Source organism: Sturnira hondurensis, unplaced genomic scaffold, assembly GCF_014824575.4.
Source record: "Sturnira hondurensis isolate 20B ecotype Veracruz unplaced genomic scaffold, ASM1482457v3 Scaffold0015475, whole genome shotgun sequence".
NCBI lineage: Eukaryota > Metazoa > Chordata > Mammalia > Chiroptera > Phyllostomidae > Sturnira > Sturnira hondurensis.
In genome coordinates, this window is record NW_028088106.1 from 1,438,313 (window position 1) to 1,461,219 (window position 22,907).

The window sequence follows — 22,907 nt, forward strand, 5'->3', positions numbered from 1 at the left end:
TTGAAATTGATTTCTGTTTACCAAACAGTGAATGCTAATCAAATATTAGACACTGAAGTGTTGGAGGTATTTAAACCTCTGATGACAGATACTGTTAGTGTTTCATGAAAAAATTTTTTTTGGTTTCAGAGATCAACATAGTTTTCAGTCTTCTAGATATATAAGAAGAAAATGAGGAGAGATGGCCCACATTTCCTTCATGAAATAGGGTGTTTGGGGAATATTTTGAAGAATTTGGGATTGGTTTGGAAGGGCTATTTATATTTTATTTCTATTTCTACAAACAACACATTTGTTTTTCCATCTGCTTACTTCCATTACAGGTTTGTGATTCACTACCAATCATAGCATCGTTGAGATCCATGTTATAGCTTTTACAGGAAACAGACATCACTAGGCCATTTGAAAAGAAGGGGGGGAAGATAAAGCCTGATAGCTCACATGCCCTGGCCTGGTGACTTGGCTCTCTTCTGAAGCCTGCACCGAATAAGCTGCATGCATTTTCTGTGCTGTGTGTTTGGGCTCTATGAAGCTTAAAGAAACATTTCCCCTAATGTGAAAATAAACCCACCATAATCATTCATTTTTGGGGAATTTTACAGTTGTTGGTTAACCTGCTCCCTTATGCCCTGCAATATCCATTAACAGATTTCTCTGTTTATGAGCGATAGTACATGGAAATGGTTATGGGAAGCTAACAGATGTAACCACTGAAATAAATTAGAAGAAAAAGTTCTGCTTTTTACAGATGGTTCTACTGAATATGGTTTTATCCCTTCTTGACTTTAACATTTATTATACTTTCAACAGAAAACTTTTCTTTACTGACTATGGGAATGTAGCCAAAGTGGAGCGATGTGACATGGACGGGATCAACAGAACAAGGATAATTGATTCAAAGACAGAGCAGCCAGCTGCACTGGCACTGGACCTAGTCAACAAATTGGTTTATTGGGTAGATCTTTACTTGGAGTATGTGGAAGTCACGGACTATCAAGGAAAAAACAGACATACTATTATTCAAGGCAGACAAGTAAGTATAGTTTTGTAAGAAAATGTGGCTAAGGTAATAAAATGTATTGTATTATACTAAGAGGAAGACCCAAAATCTCAGTGTTGAAAATTTCTTATAAAGTCAACAGCAGTGGATCATAAAAATTGTGATGTATTTCCTACATGAGAGATGTTCTTTTTACAATGCATTCTATGTATTGGAGATGCTTCTCATTTTTTCCTTTCCTCTATTAAAAATAAAGCACACAAAACAAAAACCAACAAAAATAAGAACATCAAACAAACAAAAACAAAACTGCTATGCCAGTAAAAAAAGGAAAATACTAGAATAAGACAGATATTACTACCAGCTTACTAAAAATTAATTTATCTGGTTTGCCTATAAGAAGAACTGAACTATGATTTGCCCCAGTGGCACTGGCAATACTTTGCTTACAAAAACAAATTCCAGTTTACAAAAGCATCTTTGTTATTTTAATAGGTTGGTTTAAATTTTGCCTTTCGATACATTCAAGTAATTCCTAAAAGAAGAATTCTGTGACAAACTTCTCACAGAATTCAAAAATTTTCCCATCTCTATAGTTTTTCCCTTGCTGAATGATGATTTTTTTTTCGAATAACAGTAAACACATCAAAGGAAATCTCTAAGTGGACATTGGCTTTATTCACTAGAGTAGCTTTTTAAATTAAATTTTACCTCAGTGTTTACACTAATTTCATGAGAGATTCTTATTCTATGGAAATGAAATATGTAAATGTCTTTGCTTTCTTTTGCAATACAAACTAAGGATATTCTATAATTATTCCTTAAAGTTACTTTTCCTTTCTAATCTGCTTTGACAATGAAATTCTTTCACTTTCCTAGGGAAATAAACAAATGCACTAATCTGGGTGGTTAAAAAAATAAAGCATGCAGTATTAGAAGTGAGGCCAGATATTTCTCACTTTCAACTGTCCGAAAATCCATGATTTCTTTGGTGGCCCTAGGACCTAATCTCTGAAGTGATTATGATGGAACTTCTCTTTTATCTATACATAATTAAAATTCTAAGCAAGAATAAGGAATTCAAACAATTTTCCCCAAGACTAATTAGTTTTTAAATATCTGAGATTTTTAATTATTTACTTATTTTTTTTTCTTTGTATTGCCTGTGTTTTGATGGTCATGCACTAAGTACTAATCCAACAGATAAGTTTTTTTAAGTATTTGGGCTGGAGGCAGAACAATCCATTCACCACTCCAAGCTCTTCCCACCTCTGTTGCAGGTAGTTAACAAAACAGAAAGCAATATACTTCCTTTATGGGGAACAGACCCTTCTGCAGGCAGCAGTGAGGCAGCAAGTAAAATTTGATCTCTACTGTGTGAATATATTTTCTACCCTGACCAATTCCCCGCTTTGTAACATTGCTTTCTCTCCTGGGATGTGTGTTGTTAAGTAATGTAGTGTAATGTCGGTCTATCGCAACCATAGAATTTCAGATGAATGGGAACAAAACTTTGAGCAAAACATCCATGATATTAATAGTAATAGAAGAGTTCAGTTTGTTTGTTATTTTCCTAAGAAAAAAAAAGAATTTCTAAGAAAATTGGGCCATAAGTATATTTAGTTAATATGATGTCAGCTGTATTGAAAATGATATTGGTAAATACATGTGTGCTCACACACACAAATATAAAATTACCAAGGAATAACACTAACATAAAAAAGACTATTTAGGTTTTAACATCAAATGATCCTCCTCATTAATTCCACTCTTTCATTTTTAGCATAGACAGGAAGAAATGAGGTATGATGTAAAAACAACATGTGAAACCAGTCTTCTTTTAGAGATGATCAGAAATGGTAATGATGAATCATATATGCTTGAGAGATAACAAACCAAATGATTTTGCTTAATCATTTGGCTTGCTATAGAATTTATAAGATTATTTGATTAAAATTTAAAAATTTCATTTGCTTCTATGAAATTTTTAACAAACTATGCATACACTCTCAAATTCTCTTAACTCCAAATATATACTAACAGTGCTCTGAAAGTACAATAAAATGTCAAAATACAGTGACAAATGCTCTTTTATCAAAATATCTACAGCAAATCAATTGACAGCTAAATTGTACCCTGGACCAGAACCATTTTAAATTAAGTATAAAATAAGGACTACCCAAAGGCAATGTGCCTGGCATGTGCCTCTAATGAGAAAAGCAGTGTAGCCATTCTTTCTCTGCTCTGCTGGATGCTTTCCATGACTTCAAGATGTCTATTCTTCACACAATCACCAAGACCTCTACCAAGGAAGAGATTTTTACTATGAAAGTGCCAGAGATAGCAATTAGCATTGTTATTCTCAAGCAAACACTTCCATGTTCATTATGAATAGGCTTTAAAAATGTGAATGCAATTTCTTAGTAAAATGCTGACATTTTATTTACAATTATTCTGAATATGTAATTTCATCCTGTAGTGTTTTCCATTTGGGCAAGTATTAATCAAAATATAATTTATATTTTTTAAATTGGATTTTTTCTTTTAAAACAAATTTTCAAAGGTACTTGAGCCTCAGTTCTTTCCCAGACAGAGCTAGGCTTTTGCAGATTCTACATATCCATGACTATATGAACAAGCAGACCATAAATATATCTCAAATGTTATGTAACAGTGCTATAAGCATATTAATGAATACACTTAAAAGTTTTGTTCTTGCTAGCTTTTGAAAAGTAGCTACTGAATATGTTTTCTAATGAAACATGAATAAAATTTTCTACCATGCATTTGTAACTGCTTTATCCGCTATTACAGAGTAAATTTTTAAATTAGTGAAATGTTGAATTCGTTGAGAGAAAATAAGCAATAATACGCTTACTTTCCTACTCTGGGAATTGCCCACAGTCGTAAATAGCAATCAGTGTTTCTTTCCAGTTGAAAGCAGCATGATTAAAAATCATAGTTATGTTTACCCCTCTTTATAGGTCAGACAACTTTATGGTATAACTGTGTTTGAGGACTATTTATATGCAACCACTTCTGATAACTTCAATATCATAAGGATAAATCGATTTAATGCCACAGATATTCATTCACTAATTAAAATGAAAAATGCTCGAGAAATTCGAATCTATCAAAAAAGAACTCAACCAATAGGTAAGAGACCAAACTTCTTCACAGCCTTCATAATGATGAATAGAATGGAGACATAGTCCTTGTGCCTTTGTATGATGTTAAAGTGGGTGAGTTATAAATTCTCTATTTTGATTAACAAAAGGGAATGTCTGCTTTATAGCTGCTTGACAAAATGAAATAGAGCTTCTTTCACAAGACTAAATCACAAATTGTTCAGTTGCTGGTAAACGGTTTCTACCACCATAGAATTGAAATGATAGCTAGATTTACATTTAGCAAGGAGCTTTCAATCAACATGCATTTAGATAGGAAACCCAGATACTAAAATGCTAAGAATTATTTTTTGGTATTATATTGGAGGTAAATTTTAAATCGCATGATTTTCTTGCAGTATCAGTTCAGTTTTATTGCAATCATTGGGGTCTTTTGACTTAACAGTCTGTTTTTAACATGTCTATTAAAAATAATTTTAATGATAAGATGGCAATGTTTCTAAATACTTCTCAGTAACACAAACTAGTTATTTTGTATAGTAGATTAATGATTCTCTTTAATAAAAACAATTTAGGCTCAACCACATACCAAATAATGTACAGTGTTGAAACCACCACCCAAAATTCCCATCATCTCATTGTGTTTCAAAATAGTGCTAATTTAGAATTATCTAAACATTAACATTTGGGAAATTAATTAGATAAAGAGTACAAGGAGTGTGAAGGATGGGGGGCAGTTTATAATTTGATAACGAAAGGTCAGAGAAAGTTCCATTGAAAACCTAAAATTGAATGGAGACTTAAAATAATTGAAGGAGAGAGGCAGGAAGAGATGAGCAAGCACAATGACCATGAGGAACAGCGTACTTAGATTGTTCAAAGAGCAGCACAGAGACCCAGGCATCTGGGGAAGAGTAAATAAATGAAAGAGAAGTAGAACTGAAATTGGAGAAATTAAGGAAGACAATCAAAATATAACAAGTAGGGCCCTGTAGACAATTGTAAAAAAAACTTTGCTTATACTTTTTGTGAGATGGGGAAACCTTAGAAAGAATCAGAGAATTCTTGTGATCTGACTGACTTTTTAAAGAATTGGTATGATTACTGTGTTGACAACAGACAGGGGTGAGTAGCAAAGGTGGAGGATTGAAGAGATGGTGGACTGGACCAAGATGGTAACAGTGAATGATGAGAAGTAATTAAATTTAGGATATATTTGAAGGTAGAGCAAACAGGAGTTTCTTATGAATTGGATGCAAGGTATAGATTTAAAAAGAGTCAAGGGTACCCTGGCCAGTGTACCTCAATTGGTTAGAGCATCATCCTGTAACCGAAGGGTTGTAGGTTCAATTCCAGTAAGGGCACATACCTAAATTGTAGGTTTGATTCCCCATCAGGGCACATAGGATCTCAGGTCTGGACATGACACGTGAGAAACATCAACAACCAGTTGATATTTGTCTCTGACATAGATGTTTCTCTATCTCTAAAAGCAATGAAAAAAATATTCAGGTGAGAGTAAATAAATAAAAATGTATAAATAAATAAATAAGAGTCAGGATTGATGATAATATCTTGGGCTAAGCAATTAGCGTAATTAAATTATTTGACCAAGTATGGAAAAGATTTGAGGGCAAAGAAAAGAAATATAGTTTTCATGTTATTTCAGATGTCTATTATAAATTCAAGTAGAAATATCAAGGAGGTGAGTCTGTGGTCCAGGGGAAGTCCGAGGTAGAGATACCAATTTGGGAGTCATTGGCTCATAGATGACATTTAAGGCCATGAAAACAGATGTGATTACCAAGAAAGTAACTAGAGGTGGAGGAGAGCAGAAGCTCAAATAATGGATACTGGAACACTCCAATAATAAGTCAAAGAAAATAGGAAAGATCAAAAAGGAGACAGAGAAGCTTGATAAATTCAATTGGTCATTAGATTCAACCGCATAAATTCAGCTCATGCAGATTGAGGAGCAACTCTGTGGTAAAGTGAATGTCTGGATATGAATGGATTTATGAGAGACAGGAAAGAAAGGAATCGTAAAAAATGAGTGTAGATAACTTTGAGAATTGTAGATGTACTGGGAAGCAGAGAAATGGGGAGCTAATTGAAAAATTACTGTTGGAATTATGATTAAAAAAGCTCCCCCCAACATGCATAAATAATGGCTTACTTGTATGCTCATGGGCATGATCCAATGGAGAGAACAAAAGTAATGATGGTGAGAAGGTGGAGAATTGCAATGTAGGTAACAGAAGACGATCTAGGATAAAAATGGCATGAAACTGAAAAATAAAAGCAACCCTCCTGGTAGAAAAAAAACGAAAGTGCATCTCACTCATCTTTTCATTTAGAGAATAAGGAAAGCAGAAAATAATGTGGCACAATTTTTAAAAGTGTAACAGTATTATTATTAAAAGAAGATTGCCATGTTGTTCATTGCAATTTTAAGTAATTGGTGATCAAAAAATTAGTATAATTACAATGAGACATAAAATCTTACTGACATTATTCCTACTACAACCCTTTCTCTTTTTTTGGTTTTATTTTTTATGTATTTTTATTTGGTATGCTTTATTTTTTAAGTATATTTTATTGATTATACTATTATAGTTTTCCCAATTTCCCCCCTTTATCCCCCCTCATCCCTGTAGCTCCCAACCCCCCAGCATCCCCCTAGTTCGTGTCCATAGGTTGTACATAAAAGTTCTTTGAATTCTGTTTCCTCTACCATTTCTGACCTCTCCCCACCTATTTTATGCCTACTAATTATGCTTCTTCTTCCCTGTGCCTTTTCCCCAAATTCCTCCCTTCCCTTCCCCACTGAAAACCCTCCATGTGATGTCCATTTCTCTGACTCTGTTCCCATTCTACTTGTTTGCTTATTAGTTTTTGTTTTCGTTGTTTTTCCTTTTTTTTTTTTTTAGGTTGACTTGTTGATAGTTGTGAGGTTGTTGTCATTTTACTGTTCCTAGTTTCGATCTTTTTCTTAGATAAGGCCCTTTAACATTTCATATAATAAGGACTTGGTGATAATGAACTCCTTTAACTTGACCTTATCTGGAAAGCACTTTTATCTGCCCTTCCATTCTAAATGATAGCTTTGCTGAATAGAGCAGTCTTGGATGTAGGTCCTTGCCTTTCATGACTTTGAGTACTTCTTCCCAGCCCCTTCTTGCCTGTAAGGTTTCTTTTCAGAAATCAGCTGATAGCTTTATGGACATTCCTTTGTGAGTAACTCTCATAACCCTTTCTTTTTGACTCATCATTCTGTTTCTTATCCTCCCCATATGCCACTTCTCTTCTATTTTTCTTCTTTAACTTCTATACTCAGAAAATGGCCTTCTAATCCTCAATCTTTCATGCCAACTCAGCCTCATCCTTTTGATAGGTACAGGCACACATGCACAATTTACTGTGTAATACAGTTCTCAAAATTGGCAATGGACCTGCAATTGAAAAAAAAAATGTCTTAGCCCCTCTCAGTAATGATAATCACTGAATTATATTTTGTTGAGATTAGATAACCATATAATGAATCATTATAAGGAAATCTTCTCTTTGTTTAATTACCCAAACTGGGCTATTTTATATTACTTTAATATTTGAAATAAATGCATATTTTTAAAAAGTATAACAAGCATGCACTGAAACAATGTTCATTTATTTTGCTTACATTTAAATGTTTTAAATTAATATAAAAGCACATTATCTCTCAGAACTGCTTTTTAAATGTAGTCATAGGAGGATTTTTGCAAATCCATACCTCTCTTCTGTGGGGTTTCTGGCACTTAATAGTTTGATATTTAGATTTCCCCCTTAGGATTCTCCTTCCAGTAGTGTAAAAACATTCCATATACTGATGCACATAATTATCTTGTCTTTGGAGAATTTTAAGCTTGCTGTTTTTTATTTGTTGTAGTCAGAAGCCATGCATGTGAAGTGGATCCATATGGAATGCCCGGGGGATGTTCACACATCTGTCTGCTCAGCAGCAGTTACAAAGCACGGACCTGTCGCTGCAGGACTGGCTTCAACTTGGGAAGTGATGGCAGGTCATGCAAAAGTATGTTGTCAAAATCAAACATTTTCCCAGCAGCTACTACTTCAGAATAGGTTTTTTAGTATTAATTAGCAGTATTGACATCAGTAATAACATAAGTCTTCATCAAGTGAAATATGCCTTCAGATATGTGGCAGTCCCTTTTCTCAAATTTAGTATTTAGTGCTTGTGTGTGTGTGACAATATGAATGAGAAAGCTGATTGGGCTGTAGAATGACCAAATTCAGGGATCTTCAGGAAACATACTTTAGGAAAGATTTATAGGAAGACCCTTTTCTTTTTTTCTTAAAGAATGTTTTTGCTCTGATGAGCTTAAATCATTGGTTAGATTTTTTCTTATCTGCACCAAGATGCTTCTCCTAGTAATGGGTGGGTTGTTTAGTCCAACAGAAATTTACATAGAGTAATGTTTCATTTTATCGAGTATCACTGGGGAGTAATATTCATTTTACTATTTAATGTTTGGGTAAATGAAGCTTTGCTAGTTAATGTTTTAAACAATTTTATCCCAAGAATGTTAATAGGTATATCTTTCTTTTATTCTTGAAGTATGCTAGAGTCATTTAAGTGTCATTGATTTAAATAAGCTAGTACAATTTTTATATAAATGATTTTCATAAGTTTAACTTTTTGCACAAAAGTTAAGGACTTAACTTTGGAGCCTTTACACTCACATATAGTAGAATGGCCCTTTTAGAAATGGTGTCCATGTGGAGACTATTATTGGTTTTTAAATGTCCACAAATACTATAATTTTTAAAGTTAAGCTGCTTTTTACAAGGCCAATTTTATCTTCATTTTGTCATAGCAATAGCTTTTTATTTCTGTCAGTTCTCTCTCTTTGGTCACTGCCCTGCTATCTTTTCTATGTTCTTGTCATGTGCTTGCTAGGGACTATGAATTAAAACCACTAAACACTTTATAATTTGAAGTTTAAACATTAATTAATACTGTGGATAATTTCTTATCAAGAACCAAGAAACTCAACTATTATAAAATATATGCATTTTAGTATTTTGATTTTATTTTTAACTTTATATTAAATGCTGGGAATATATGTAGCAAATCTCATGTTCAAGAGCTTCTCTGGATAATTGAGGATACTGTGTCAAAATTCTCAGATGAAAGTATTTTTGTGTGTGTTTGTGTGTTTGCACATATAACCAGGCTTTAAACTGTCCCAATTACCACTTGGGGAATGATGGATGTTATATAAAAATACAATCATGCACAATTATACATAAACATGTATATACATATATGCACACATGTGTGAAAAAAACATAAAATCAGAGTTGCATAAACTTCAATTATCTGTAATTTAGTGTCAACCAGGGTATATTTTATTAACAGAAAGAATTCTAGGTATTTTAACAGAAAAGGTCAAATGCAAAAAGGTATTTGCAAAATTATTGAAAAGCCTGAATCAGCAGCTTTGAGAATGGTCTTCAGAACGTTCCTCAAAACACCATCAAACTAACCTGGCTTAGAGCTGGAACATTTGCCCAAATCAGAAGCCATGCCATCAGGAAGCCATCAATGGCAAAGGAATCTTTTACTTGGGATCCAGTGATTAGGAAGGTTGCACCACAAGTATTAGCTCCAGAAATTTGTCACAACTGATAGTACCCTACTGGTAAACAAAACAAAACGAAACAATACAAGACACCCTCTTTCTTGCATCTTGATATACACGGAGGAATATCAATATGGAAAAACTCAATTTCTCTATTAGAAGAGCACCAAAAAAGCAGCAAAAGTGTCGTCATTTTCTTATTTCAAACTTGAGCAAATGCATTTGATTTTAGAAGCATGTTTTTTGTGAGTCTGTGGAATGTACTTGTTACTTTTAAGTTTTGTGTAGTACATGCAAACACACTGAAAGATCTTCAAACTATCTATTGAATGACTTAAAATTATTTTTAATATTTTTATTTATTTTTAGAGAGGGGGGAAGAGAAGGAGAAAGATCAGGAGAGAAACATCAATGTGTGGTTGCCTTTCATGTGTCCCCTACTGGGGATCTGGCCTGCAACCCAAGCATGTGCCCTGACTGGAAATCGAACCAGCAACACTTGACTTCACAGACTCATGCTCAATCCACTGAACTAGACCAGCCAGGGCAGAATAAATTAAAAATTATTTTTAAAACCATGAGAAATGGTCACCATTCGTATTTAAAAGTATACATGCACACAGGTACATACACACATGCATTGAAACAAAGAAATACCAGGTTTACTAATGATCAATTAAAACATTTATTAAAAATAAAATCAAAAGTAAATGTTAGCAAAAATGCATATGGTAAAACCAGCATTCTTATGCATTGATAATTGCATTATAAATTGTTATAACTATTGTAAAGACATGAATATATACAAAACAAATAAAACCCAGACCATCCTTTAACAAGTTACCCCACTTTTGATTAAAGAAATTCATTGTAAGTGTACTTATAATAAAAATAAAAAGCAGAAACAATATAAATATCTAACTATATAAATATCCTTTAACCATTGTTATAAATATCTGACAATATAAATATCTAAGCAGCTGACTATATTATATTGTCTCTCAGGTAGGGAACATGATGCTGTCATTGAAAATAATGTTTTGAAGACTTTTTAATGACACAAAATATCATTATATATATATTTTAAAGATTTTATTTATTTATCTTTAGAGGGTAAGGGAAAGTGAGAGGGAGAGAAATATCAATGTATGGTTGCCTTTCGTGCATCCTCTGCTGGGAACTGGCCTGCAACCCAGGCATGTGCCCTCACTAGGAATCAAACCAGCTACCATTTGATTCATAGGATGGTGCTCAGTCCACTGAGCCACACCAACTGGACAGAAATATCATTAGATTTTTAAGAATTATGTACTAAAATACACATGTAGCATATCTCTATTTTTTATAAAGAAAGTTATCTATCTATGCATATAAAGTTGCTCAGAAATACTCAAGAATATTAGTTTTCAAATTAATATATGCTACTTTTAAATAAGAAAATGTTATTTTAAAAAGACCTGGCTGAGTGGCTCATTGTATTGAATGCTGGCCTATGAACCAGCATCGCTGTTCAATTCCCAGTGAGGGAACATACCTGGGTTGCAGACCAGGTCCCCAATGGAGGCCTGTGAAAGGCAACCATACATTGATGTTTCTCTCCCTCTTTTTCTCTTTACCATCCTCTCTTTCTAAAAATAAATTTTAAAAAAATTTTTAAAGAATAAAATAAAAAATAGACACTGAGAGGCTATGACAGCAATGATGAAGAGGAATTCAAATATTCTTTACCCAATAAGTTTATCCCTAGAAATGTGTACTAAGAGATTATCTAAGAAAATGTATAAAATGGTATATTAAAAAAATACTTATCTCAGTATTATTATAATAAAAAGATAAAACCAACTGAGGAATGGTTTGACAAATTATCATGTATCATACTTATACCAAAAGAAACTAGGACTTCAAATAATCAACATAGAACATAATTTTGATACTAAGATTCAATAATGAAAGTAAAATATAAAAATGGAGTAACCTGTTCTGTATAAGAAACTGTGTATAAGAAAATTAGCTAAATAAATGAAATTTGTATAATCATACAAAGGAATAAACTACAGTGGTGAAAATGAATGTACAATGACTACAACAACCATGGGTGATGTCCAAGAATGCAAAAAGAAAAAATTAATTCACAGAATAATTCACACATATAAATCATAAATGTAAAGATAAACAATCTACTTGAGAAATATATACAGCACATATATAAAACTTTTAAAAATACATGATAAACATAATATTCAGAATATGAGTGTATTTAGTATGGGATTGAGGTATCTGCATGCCTTCCAATGTTCTTGAAATATTCTTAAGATCCATGATAGACAAGTGAAATTTGTCCTATTTTTATTCTCTCTATATATAAATGTTATAAAATTTATTAGCATACATTTGATATTCAATAATTCTAATAAAATGATAGAAAATATGAATATTGATATAGTTTATATTGAGGGTGTTGCGCTTATCAGTTGTTAGTTTTTTCTTTCAAATTTTCTATAATGTAGATATTTTACTAAAAATCTCATGATATGGTTATTCAAACACAATTGAGTCAGTTTTCAATAGGAAAATTGTACGTTTCTCCTTTCATATAAAGTAATTCTTTCAAAATTATATACGTTAAATTAGCAATTGGAGAATATTGCATATATTTTTACATAAAAGTCTGAAGGAATTAGTCTACTCTGTGATAAACCTAACTTGATTTTGGCATTTTAACCCAGAAGACAGGTTTTGGGGGGCCTTTGCTTTTCTTTTTTTTTCTTTTCTTTTTTCTTTTTGGTAACGGCTAGGTTGTACATCAGAGTTACTCGCATTGACCTCTAACATCCTAACTGAGATGTGAAGAAAAAATGGATGCCATGTCTGGCATTTAATTTAATTACTTAAAAAAATAAATCACATACTTAGATAACTGATATATTCACATGCAAATTGTGATATTATTTCATTCTTTTGTTTGCTTCTGACAGTCTATAGATTCAAAATGAGGAGAGGAATGTTTTATATATTCTGAAGTTTTAGTATTGTCTAACATAATGAATTCTACAGTAGGTACAAAATGTGCTAGATAGATTGTAATGATTTGTAAAATTAAATGTGTTGGATGTTATGATAAATGATCATTTTACAATGACAAGTTTTCCAATATTTTTTCATGTTTTTTGCTATACTGACAGTTCCAGAGAAAAGAATAATTAACTAAATAAAACTCATTCAGAGGTAATTTCTGTTTTAATTAAAGTAATACAATTAACTGGCTTTCTTGAATCAAGATACAGTTGGCATATTTTAGAGTTTAATTTTTGGTATTGAATTTTAAAAATGTTAATTGTCCCAGTTAATTAAACCATGGCATTATGCAGTGTAAAGAAGATTAGGCAGCGTCACTTGTTTATGTTTGTAATCTTCATTCTGCAGAACCCAAGAATGAGTTGTTTCTTTTTTACGGAAAAGGACGCCCAGGAATTGTTAGAGGAATGGACTTGAATACCAAAATAGCTGATGAATACATGATCCCCATAGAAAATCTGGTAAACCCTCGTGCTTTAGATTTTCACGCAGAAACCAATTATATCTACTTTGCTGACACCACCAGTTTCCTAATTGGCCGACAGAAGATAGATGGCACAGAGCGAGAAACCATCCTGAAAGATGGTAAGTGATAATGCGCAACGTTAACATCTGACTGCCTAGAGATAAAGCACTTTAATGAGATAAATCTAATGTATGTCAAACTGACTTTAACCAGAGCCCAATTCACTGATGACCTAAAAATATTTCTTAATTTAATATTTTTAAGTAATGTTACTTCTACATATACTTCACATTCTAGCATTTTAAAATCTTCATTATAAAATTGAACTTGAAATTATCCATTACATTTTAAATATCACAAAAATTAAATTCAATGATTTATCCACTTTCATGGAAAAATATAGATTTAAAATTCTATGTTTATAGTTCTATATAGCAGAACATAAGATTTTAGCAGGACATGAGGTACTTGTAAAATTTCATTCTTATTAGAATATTGATTACATCACTCAAAGTGCATTAAGAATATTAATGTCCTTGTTCCAGTTTGCTTAGTTTGTTTTTGTTTTTATTTTTTTAGGTTCAGTTGTTGATAGTTGTGAGCTTGTTGTCATTTTACTGTTCACAGTTTTGATCTTATTTTCTTAGATAAGTCCCATTAACATTTCATATAATAAGGGCTTGGTGATGATGAACTCCTTTAACTTGACCTCATCTGGGAAGTACCTTATCTGCCTTTTCATTCTAAATGAAAGTTTTGCTGGATAGAATAATCTTGGATGTATTTCCTTGCCTTCCGTGACTTGGAATACTTCTTTTCAGCCCTTTCTTGCCTGCAAAGTTTCTTTTGAGAAATCAGCTGATAGTCTTATGAAACTCCTTTGTAGGTAACTGTCTCCTTTTCTCTTGCTGTTCTTAATATTCTCTCATCTTTCACCTTGAATAATATAATTATGATGTGCCTTGGTATGTTCTTCCTTGGGCCCAACTTTTTTGGGACTCTTTGAGCTTCCTGGACTTCTGGTAGTCTATTTCCTTCACCAGATTGGGGAAGTTCTCCTTCATTATTTGCTCAACTAAGTTTTACATTTCTTACTCTTCCTCTTCTCTGTGTGGCACCCCTATGATTCAGATTCTGGAACATTTAAAGTTGTCCCAGAGGTTCTAAAGTCTCTCCTCATTTTTTTTTTTTTGAATTCTTGTTTTTTCATTCTTTTCAGGTCGAATGTTTATATCTTCCTGATGCTCCAAATCATTGATTTGAGTCCTGGGTTCCTTCCCTTCACTGTTGGTTTCCTGTGCATTTTCCTTTATCTCACTTTTCATAGCATTCACTTCTTCCTCTAGTTTGCAACCATACTCAGCCATTTCTGTAAGCATCTTGATTACCAATGTTTTGAACTCTGCATCTGATAGGTTGATTATCTCTTCATTCCTTAGTTCTTTTTTTGGAATTTTAATTTGTTCTTTCATTTGGGCCATATTTCTTTGTCTCAATTCACCTGTTATGTTGGAAGGGGCAGAAGCTTAGGTATTTGCCAGGGTGGGGCAACGAACAGTCAGTGTGTTGTGAACCTGTATGGGGGGGGGGTCAGAGAGAGAACAATGCTACTTCCTTGGCTCTTGGCCAGCTTTCAGTCACTTCCGTGATACCCAGAGGGGAGTGGGGAGAAGGGGAGAAAGGTACAGGGAAAAAGAAGCATAAGTTGTAGAAACAAAATAGACAGGGGGAGTTTAAGAATAGTGTAGGGAATGGAGAAGCCAAAGAACTTATATATATGATCCATGGACATGAACTTAACAAGGGGAGTGCTGGTGGGAAGAGGGTTCGGGGAAGAAAGGAATAAAGGGAAGAAAAAAAGTGGGACAACTATAACAGCATAATCAATAAAATATACTTAAAAATAATATTAATGTCTCCATTGTGATCACAAATCTTGCATATTGTTTCTTACTTTATACATCATTAAAATTCAGTTCTATAAAATTGCCTTTGAAATATCAGTACATGTAAAGAATCTTTAGGTTTTATGCTTATTTTGTTTACAGATATAAACATGCATGCAAGATTTTATATATATATATATAATTGAAGGCAGTGGATTCCAGGAATTAATTTGCTTAGGAACAACCAACAGGTAACAAAAGAATATAGTTCTGGAACAAATAGAAAAGACATTTAATAATCGAGCAAACCAAACCTACGAGTGGCTGCTCGTCACATTAGCATGTTAACTAATGATTACAGAGCTCAGTTTCCTCATATATACAATCTGTTTATTTCTCAAATGTTTTAGAAGTCCTTTATTAGTGAACATTAATTGTAACCTTATTTTTTGAAGGACACTGTGCTAGCTATCATAATAGATTAAAGAGATTTTAGGAAATAGTTATTGTGTTCAAGAAATCCATAATCCTCTTTGGTAGATAATATAAACATGCAAAAAATATAAAGAGTTTGAAGTATTTAACTTAAGTTCAAAGATAGCCCAAGGAAATATACGACTAATGAAGAATGTCTGTGTGGGGAGGAAGAAGGTAAAGAGGGAATAATTGATGATGGAAAGAGACAACTGGGGTGATAAGTACACAGTACAGGGTACAAATTATGTATCACAGACTTGTATACCTGAAACCTATATAATTTTATTAACAAAGTATCTCCTATACATTACATTAAAATAAAATTTTAGAAAAGAACATCCATGTAAGGAGAACCCATAGGAGGGAAGATATTTCTTTATGTGGGTATACTCAACAAACTTTTTTGTGGAGGAGATATTATTTTAAATGGATATTAAAGGAGGAATGTTAAGTAGGAGTGAGAGGTACTCCATGAAAACAGAACAAAAGCACAATCTCCAGAAAGAGGATGAGGGGAACATTAAGTGGATTTCTACAGGAGATTGGTTTACATTTAATAGTAACAGAGTAGATGTGAAAGGTGGCATAATAAAATAACTTCAAGGTTAAGTGCAGGGTCTTGGATATAATTCCTGAAGGAGTGAGAGATAGGAAACAATTTTAAGGCAAAGAATAATGTGAATTAAATGATATTTTAGGAGAATCAATCTTATAGTGGAGTGCAGAATGAATCAGAGTGAAGGAGAGGAAATAAAAGTAGAGAGACAGACTAGCATCATTTACAGCATGATGGATAAATGAATGGTGGTCTCTTATCCTTTAAAGGAAATCAGGGCAGCATGAAAGATTTTCTGTTCACTCATGTTCACTTTAAATCAAACCTTTAATGATAGAATGTACAATTTCCACGAGTGACAAATGAAGTGCTGTAATGAACAATATGCCTGCTTTTGTCTTTTGCTGCCCAATTAGAGTTAAGATTTTTATGTTAAATTGGATGTGGCAGAGACTGCCTGCCTGTTTTTTGCTATGGTGTGCTATCAGTTGATTGGGACTTGACAATTTTAGGACAATGAACTTGCATGTACTTTCTAAGTAGTAGATATATTTGGATTGGTCTAATTTTGACCTACACATTTTTAACAGGGACTGAAATATAATTTAGATGATTCTTGGTTTATTTTTAAAAACTGTCAGTTCCAGTGTTGTGTCTGAAAGATTTAGCCAATAGTCCTAACTTTGACAACCATACTTACCAGTGACATGCGTGGTTTTTTGCATTCCACCAGAGCAACAGAAATCAACTCTAATAGCTGCTCCAGTTCCAAGCACACTTGTATAGTTTTGCTTTGGCAGTATGAAAGTTATAAGAACATTTTGTAAATTTCTACAATTGAAATCTATTAACATTTTGACATTTCTATACAGAGACATTAATGCATTTTTATTAGTTTATATTTTTTCTTCCCAGTAAGAAGATTAACAATAGGTATTCTGATATAAGATTACCATGTTGAAAAACAACTTATGTTTGGCAAATGACAATTTGTGATTCTTGGAATCAGTAAAATCAACTTCACTGTGTATGTATTCAGTTAGCTAGACTGTCTACATCCAACCTGAAGACTGAGAGGCAATGCTGGTTTTGTCACAGCCTCAGGGTGGGGCATACAATATACTATTACTGAAAGGATCCCTCTTTTTTCTGGATGTACCCCCCACCTACTAGGTTCGCCTTGCCTGCCGCTAGGGGAAAGATGTCTTTCAATGCCAGAGATTGGTGTAAAGAAAATGAATTATTTATTTAAAAATTATACAGACTTAGAGTAATTACTTAATGTCTTCATTAAAATACTAAAGTCCTTTAGAATACCCACAGATATACACAGTCCTTCCTTCTCCCTCTGCCCAGTCCAGGGTACCATATCTCAGGAAAAGAAGTAGAAGTCTGTGATTCAGGCTCCAGGCACCATCAGCTGTGTCGCCACCATAATCTCCAGTTAATCCAAAACCATGTGGCACCTTCTCATGGCCCACTAGCAAGAGTCCTTTCCCCCTTTTACTTCCAGGCAAAGTCTCTCCTGCTTCTTAAGCCATGTGGCAAAAGGAAGCACCTCAAAGCTGTGTGGTCCCAACCTCTGCCATAGCTGTGGGGTCTCCACTCTGCCAAAGCCCCATGGTTCCCCCCATGGTAAGCCTGCTGTACCTGGGTTTAAATCCCAGTGGCAATCTTCCTCTGCAGCCCCATTTCCAACTCCTCTAACAATCAGTTATACCTGCCAGAATTCCTGTATTCTTCCAGCTTTACTGGGCTGCTATAGTAAGTCTGGACGGGTGTGGCCTCATGGCACGGAGCCAATCATCTCCAAATTCTCATGCAGGCTCTGTAACCAGGGGGAGTTGCTTCCCAGTTACATCTTGGGTGGAAGTCACTTCCATCCCTCTGGTTCAAAGCATGGCCACAGCTATTTAACATATCCATGAAACTGGTTAAAGGTTATAGATGTGTTAAATGACCATGCCAAAAGTTAGCTGGAAAGCTGTTGCTATACAAACCATCTCTGAATGACCCTGCTCCATGTGTCCCATCCCCCAGCTCAAACTGCTGGGGTGAGGACATTCTATGTATATATATTTTTTCTAATATTTCCTGGACACCTTGAATTCTGAACCTCATTACAAATCTCTATTTGGGCTCCCCCTTGCCTGTACCCTGTTACAGTCTGACAAATAATTCTTTAGGTTTGGCAGAAATTCTCAGTCTTAGATAAATTTGTATAGTTTGAATCATTACAGGCTATAAAAATTTTGTTTGTAAATAAAACAAATATTTTGGACATCTGTATGAGCTCAGGTATTTTCTATAAATGAAAATAATTAAAATAGCATTTCAATAAAAGACCAATCTACATTTAATTTTTGAGTTTTTTGTTTCAAAGATTTATTGACAACCTTCTAAATATGGTAGATCCTATAGTCTTTGTGGACTCTTGTGAGCTAAAATAGTAGTTAACTAAATAAGGAAGATTGTCCATTTGAAGTACTTACATATATCCAAATAAATACTGGAATTATCTGTAAAATAAAAACATATTAGTGATTAAATAAACATAAACCTCTATAAGTAAAAAAATAAATTACCAATTTGCATTTTTCACTCTCTAGGATTTTGCCAAAATTTTTGTGAAATTTATGCTTTATTTTTCTAATTATTTATTTGATTTGTTTATTTTTCCAGTCAATAAATATTTATTGAATGCTTTCTGTGGACCTAGTGCTGTTCTATATGATAGCAATGCTGTAGTAAATAGGACCAAGGTTCATATTTGGTTTACACTCAAACAGTAAGAGGCAGATAAATAAACAGATAAATAAAGCACATAATGACAAACTATATAAAGAAAATAAAGTAGGATACTATGATACCACGTAAAACAAAACATCAACAGTAGGGGAGTCTATTCTAAGTGATCAGGGAATTTAAATCAGCCATTCTTGCCAGATATAATTGTTACTGTCTCATAAATAACAAAGCAGATGCTCTTTATAAGATTGAATTCACTTTTATCTTCTTGATGTCTTGTCCAAGATTTATTTTTCATAGTAGTATATATCATAATCTTCAGCAGAAGGGAAAAACATAAAATGATAGCTTACTATTCAATTTACTAGGCCTGTATTCTATTAGTGCAGTATTTGTTTTTAAACCATATAAATTAGTGCTTCTGGGATACATATATCCAAATAGAAGGCATGTGAAAATAATTTTTATATTGTTCCATATTTTTAAAGTGTTTTAAAACAACACTCATAAAGCACTTTTGTTCTGAGTTTGAACACTAATGCCTGCAGCCAAAACAGAAAACTGTAGTTTCAATAGATCCTTCAATTATACTGGAGACTTGAGCCTGCAGCCAAAACAGAAAACTGTAGTTTCAATAGATCCTTCAATTATACTGGAGACTTGAGGTCACCAAGTTGCTGGTAATTGGTTACAATTGCCACAGATGAACACAAAGCCTGTACTCTCAACAATTTTGCTATACTGATCTTATATGCTCCTTAGGCTGGGCCCAATTTGATTGGGCTCAATTTGATTTCCACATCCCAGAGTCTTCTTTTAACTAAAAGTATATTACAGGGAAAACTGACCATCTTTGGACAGGATACAAGATATGCCCCCTTTTTTATGTTATGAATAGAAGTATAGCCAGGAAAGGAGAACCAGTATTTTTATACCAAACATATTCTCTAAATAGCATTTAAAGTTAATTTGTTGATATATGACCAAAGAGTAATTTCATTTTTATGAGATTGCTTGTCTAGCACCTGAAGGGCCAAGCCCTATTCTTTTCTCACTTCCATCCCCAGCATACCCCTACTCCCACCTTAAGTTTTAGAATACAACAGTAATTTTGTTATGTTTGAGATGTGTAGTGTTATGCATGAGCCACAAATTTTTATTTGATAATTCATCATTGTAATTCTACAGAACTCTCACTGCTACCACAACACACACACACACACACACACACACACACACACACACATACATGCACATAACCACTAATTTAAAACCTACTTTAAACCTCCAGAAATATTCCCAGACCTCTACTCTAACCAGTAGTTCTAAGACAGGATGTAATTTGTTCCCAAATGACACCAACATTACAATAGTGTAATTTTCTGAACCTGAAGATCACCATTTGTTCTAGGATTTTAGTGAATTAACCATTGTAGCTCACCCGTGTCTCACAAAGTGTCTCACAAAATTTCTGGTGTCTCACGAAGATTGAGTTTTACAGTGGCCAAACACCACGAGCTATCACTAACAAATGATGTTAGAAAGTTCCTAAGAACTTCAAGTATTATGCCTTGTAAAGCATTTTAAAATTAAGAACAAACTTTTAGGCCCCAGCTAGTGTAGCTCAGTGGATTGATCAGGGGCCTGTGAAGCAAAGGGTCGCAGGTTCAATTCCCAGTCAGAGCACATGCCTGGGTTGCAGTCCAGATCCCCAGTAGGGGACACATGAGAAGCAATCACACATTGATGTTTCTCTCCCACTCTTTCTCCTTCCCCTTCCCTTTCTCTAAAAAATAAATAAATAAAATTAAAAAGTTTAAAAAGAACGAACTTTTAGTCTGCTGTTAGATTATATGTGAATATCAATCTTGTTTTTTCTTATTTTAGCTTTGAACTTTATCATAAAAATGCCTAAAACTCTTTTGAGAGATGTAGACTCTGACCAACCATTAAGGGAAATAATGAATACATTTGTCAGTCATGAGACATTTCCTAATTAAAACTGTTGAGAAGAGATTTGTGTTTGCAGGTCCTGAGAATCTAATGGCTATTGTTCTGCTGAGTAGCAAGGTTATGCAGCCTATTAGCATGTGCTGACTCTTGTTGACTATCAGTATTATGTTTTCCTGTAATTTACTGGAAATTTGAGTCCTGAAACATAGGTTCAACTTTGTGGGTCAGTTTGTAAATGGATATTTCTCATACTTTTTATTTTTCTCATAAAATATATGAAATATTAAACAAACTTTAAGCCAATATATATGTATTATTTGCCTGAAAAGTTGACAAGGATATAAAAAGATTGAAATCTGGGTTCTGAAATATATTGAATCATAAAAATGGAACAAGCCATGTAGCTGATGGATCTTAGCAAACATAGAGAAGGCAATTTCCCTTTATTTGTTTTCATCCAACACAGGCATACATACATACATGTATATGCATTGACACACACAGCATACTACACACACACACGAGTTCAGGACAGCTCTAGAAACCTCCCTAAATGTTTTTATAGTGGTAATGTTAAATTGCTCATAAGGTCAAAAGGCACAATGTGAAAATACTTGGTAACCCCCAAAGTACAATTGAAGCATTATTACAAATATAATTTTATATTAATAAATATTCTTATTGGTAAGATTTTTGTACATTTTATACAAATTTATAGCTTTTAGCATAAACTTAAATAAAGAAAATGCAGTCAACCCAGTTGCTTAATTATTTTTAGCATTACACAATCTTTGTTATTTTACATTCACTTGGGATTCTTTTATTCACCTAGTACTACTCTTTTGAACAGTAACTATAATTGTACCATTGCTAGAATAATACAAATTTTGATTTAAATAGTTTGATAAATCCTTTTTGGTTATTATTTCTTTGTTTTCAGTATTCTAAAGCAGGAAATTCTAGGTCAAACTGTGGAGCTAGGTAATATACACAATGTAAGCTGAGCAAGTTCCCATGAATCCAGCCATTATGAAAGGATTTCAGAGAAGTGCTCAGTCACTGTTTGTGTAACAAGAATATTGAAAAATGTCACTCTGACCTATCTAAAGTATAGCTTTATTTTATTTCCCACTGACTTTAAAGATTCGTTCAGTGGAGTAAACTTTCTTTCCCCACAGTAAAGCCTGGTGAAATCCCAATTCTTTCTGCTTGCAATTGGGGTACTGGCTGACCTCTTAGTCACTTTAAGTCAGAAACACACCTTGATTTGGCAATTAGAATACTCAATTCACTATATGTATGTGTATATGGATATTATGTGTGTGTCACACACACACACACACACACACACACTATAATTCTAAATGTAATGTCTAATCAAATTTTCCACACTCCCCACTTGTGCCATCTTTTAGCTAGAACCCTTGAAAAGAAAAGGAAGGGAAACCTGGTTCTTTCTTTTTCTCTGTCTTGCATTTATCTTCCTCCAAGCTTGCTAGTCAGTTTCCGATGTTCACTCACTTCTTAGCAGTGGTGGGAAGAGGTAAGAGGGTTAAAGTTGTAAGGAGTGATACGAGGTAACAAAGCTCTTACGTGAACTGGTCCCATTGTAAAGTGGCTTCTGTGCACCTGACAGTTTAAAATTTACTATCTTGATGAGTATGGATATATGTGTGGGGGGGTGGGTCTGTGTGTGCATAAGCAAGATTTTGTGAAGATTTCTGCTGGATCTCTCTAATTTAATTTCCCCTAGTCGAGGTACATGCCACTCTATGCTCTGACTTTGCATCCCTAAATAATCAGTTCATATTCATCCTCTTAGTGTGTGAGACCCTCTACCCAGCTGGGCAAAATTGTTGTACTAGATGGAAGGCATCCCTATGCCAGCATTTTCTCCAGTGTGATCCAAATTTTGTTCACAAAATTATTTGCAAATCTGCCCCCATAAACTGTGGGAATGCAGAAATACTACAAAT

At 33.7% G+C, this 22,907-nt stretch overlaps 1 protein-coding gene across 1 annotated transcript in view; it reads left to right on the plus strand.

The window, feature by feature from the left end:
* Positions 1–22,907, plus strand: part of LRP1B (LDL receptor related protein 1B) — a gene marked incomplete at its 3' end in the record, with an annotated part of 1,343,287 nt that overhangs the window by 704,142 nt on the left and 616,238 nt on the right. Inside the window, exons 8-11 of the mRNA XM_037064526.1 lie at positions 811–1,033; positions 3,985–4,156; positions 8,054–8,197; positions 13,194–13,430. Of these exons, the coding sequence (XP_036920421.1) occupies positions 811–1,033; positions 3,985–4,156; positions 8,054–8,197; positions 13,194–13,430 (776 nt within the window). The remainder of the gene's footprint in view (positions 1–810; positions 1,034–3,984; positions 4,157–8,053; positions 8,198–13,193; positions 13,431–22,907) is intronic.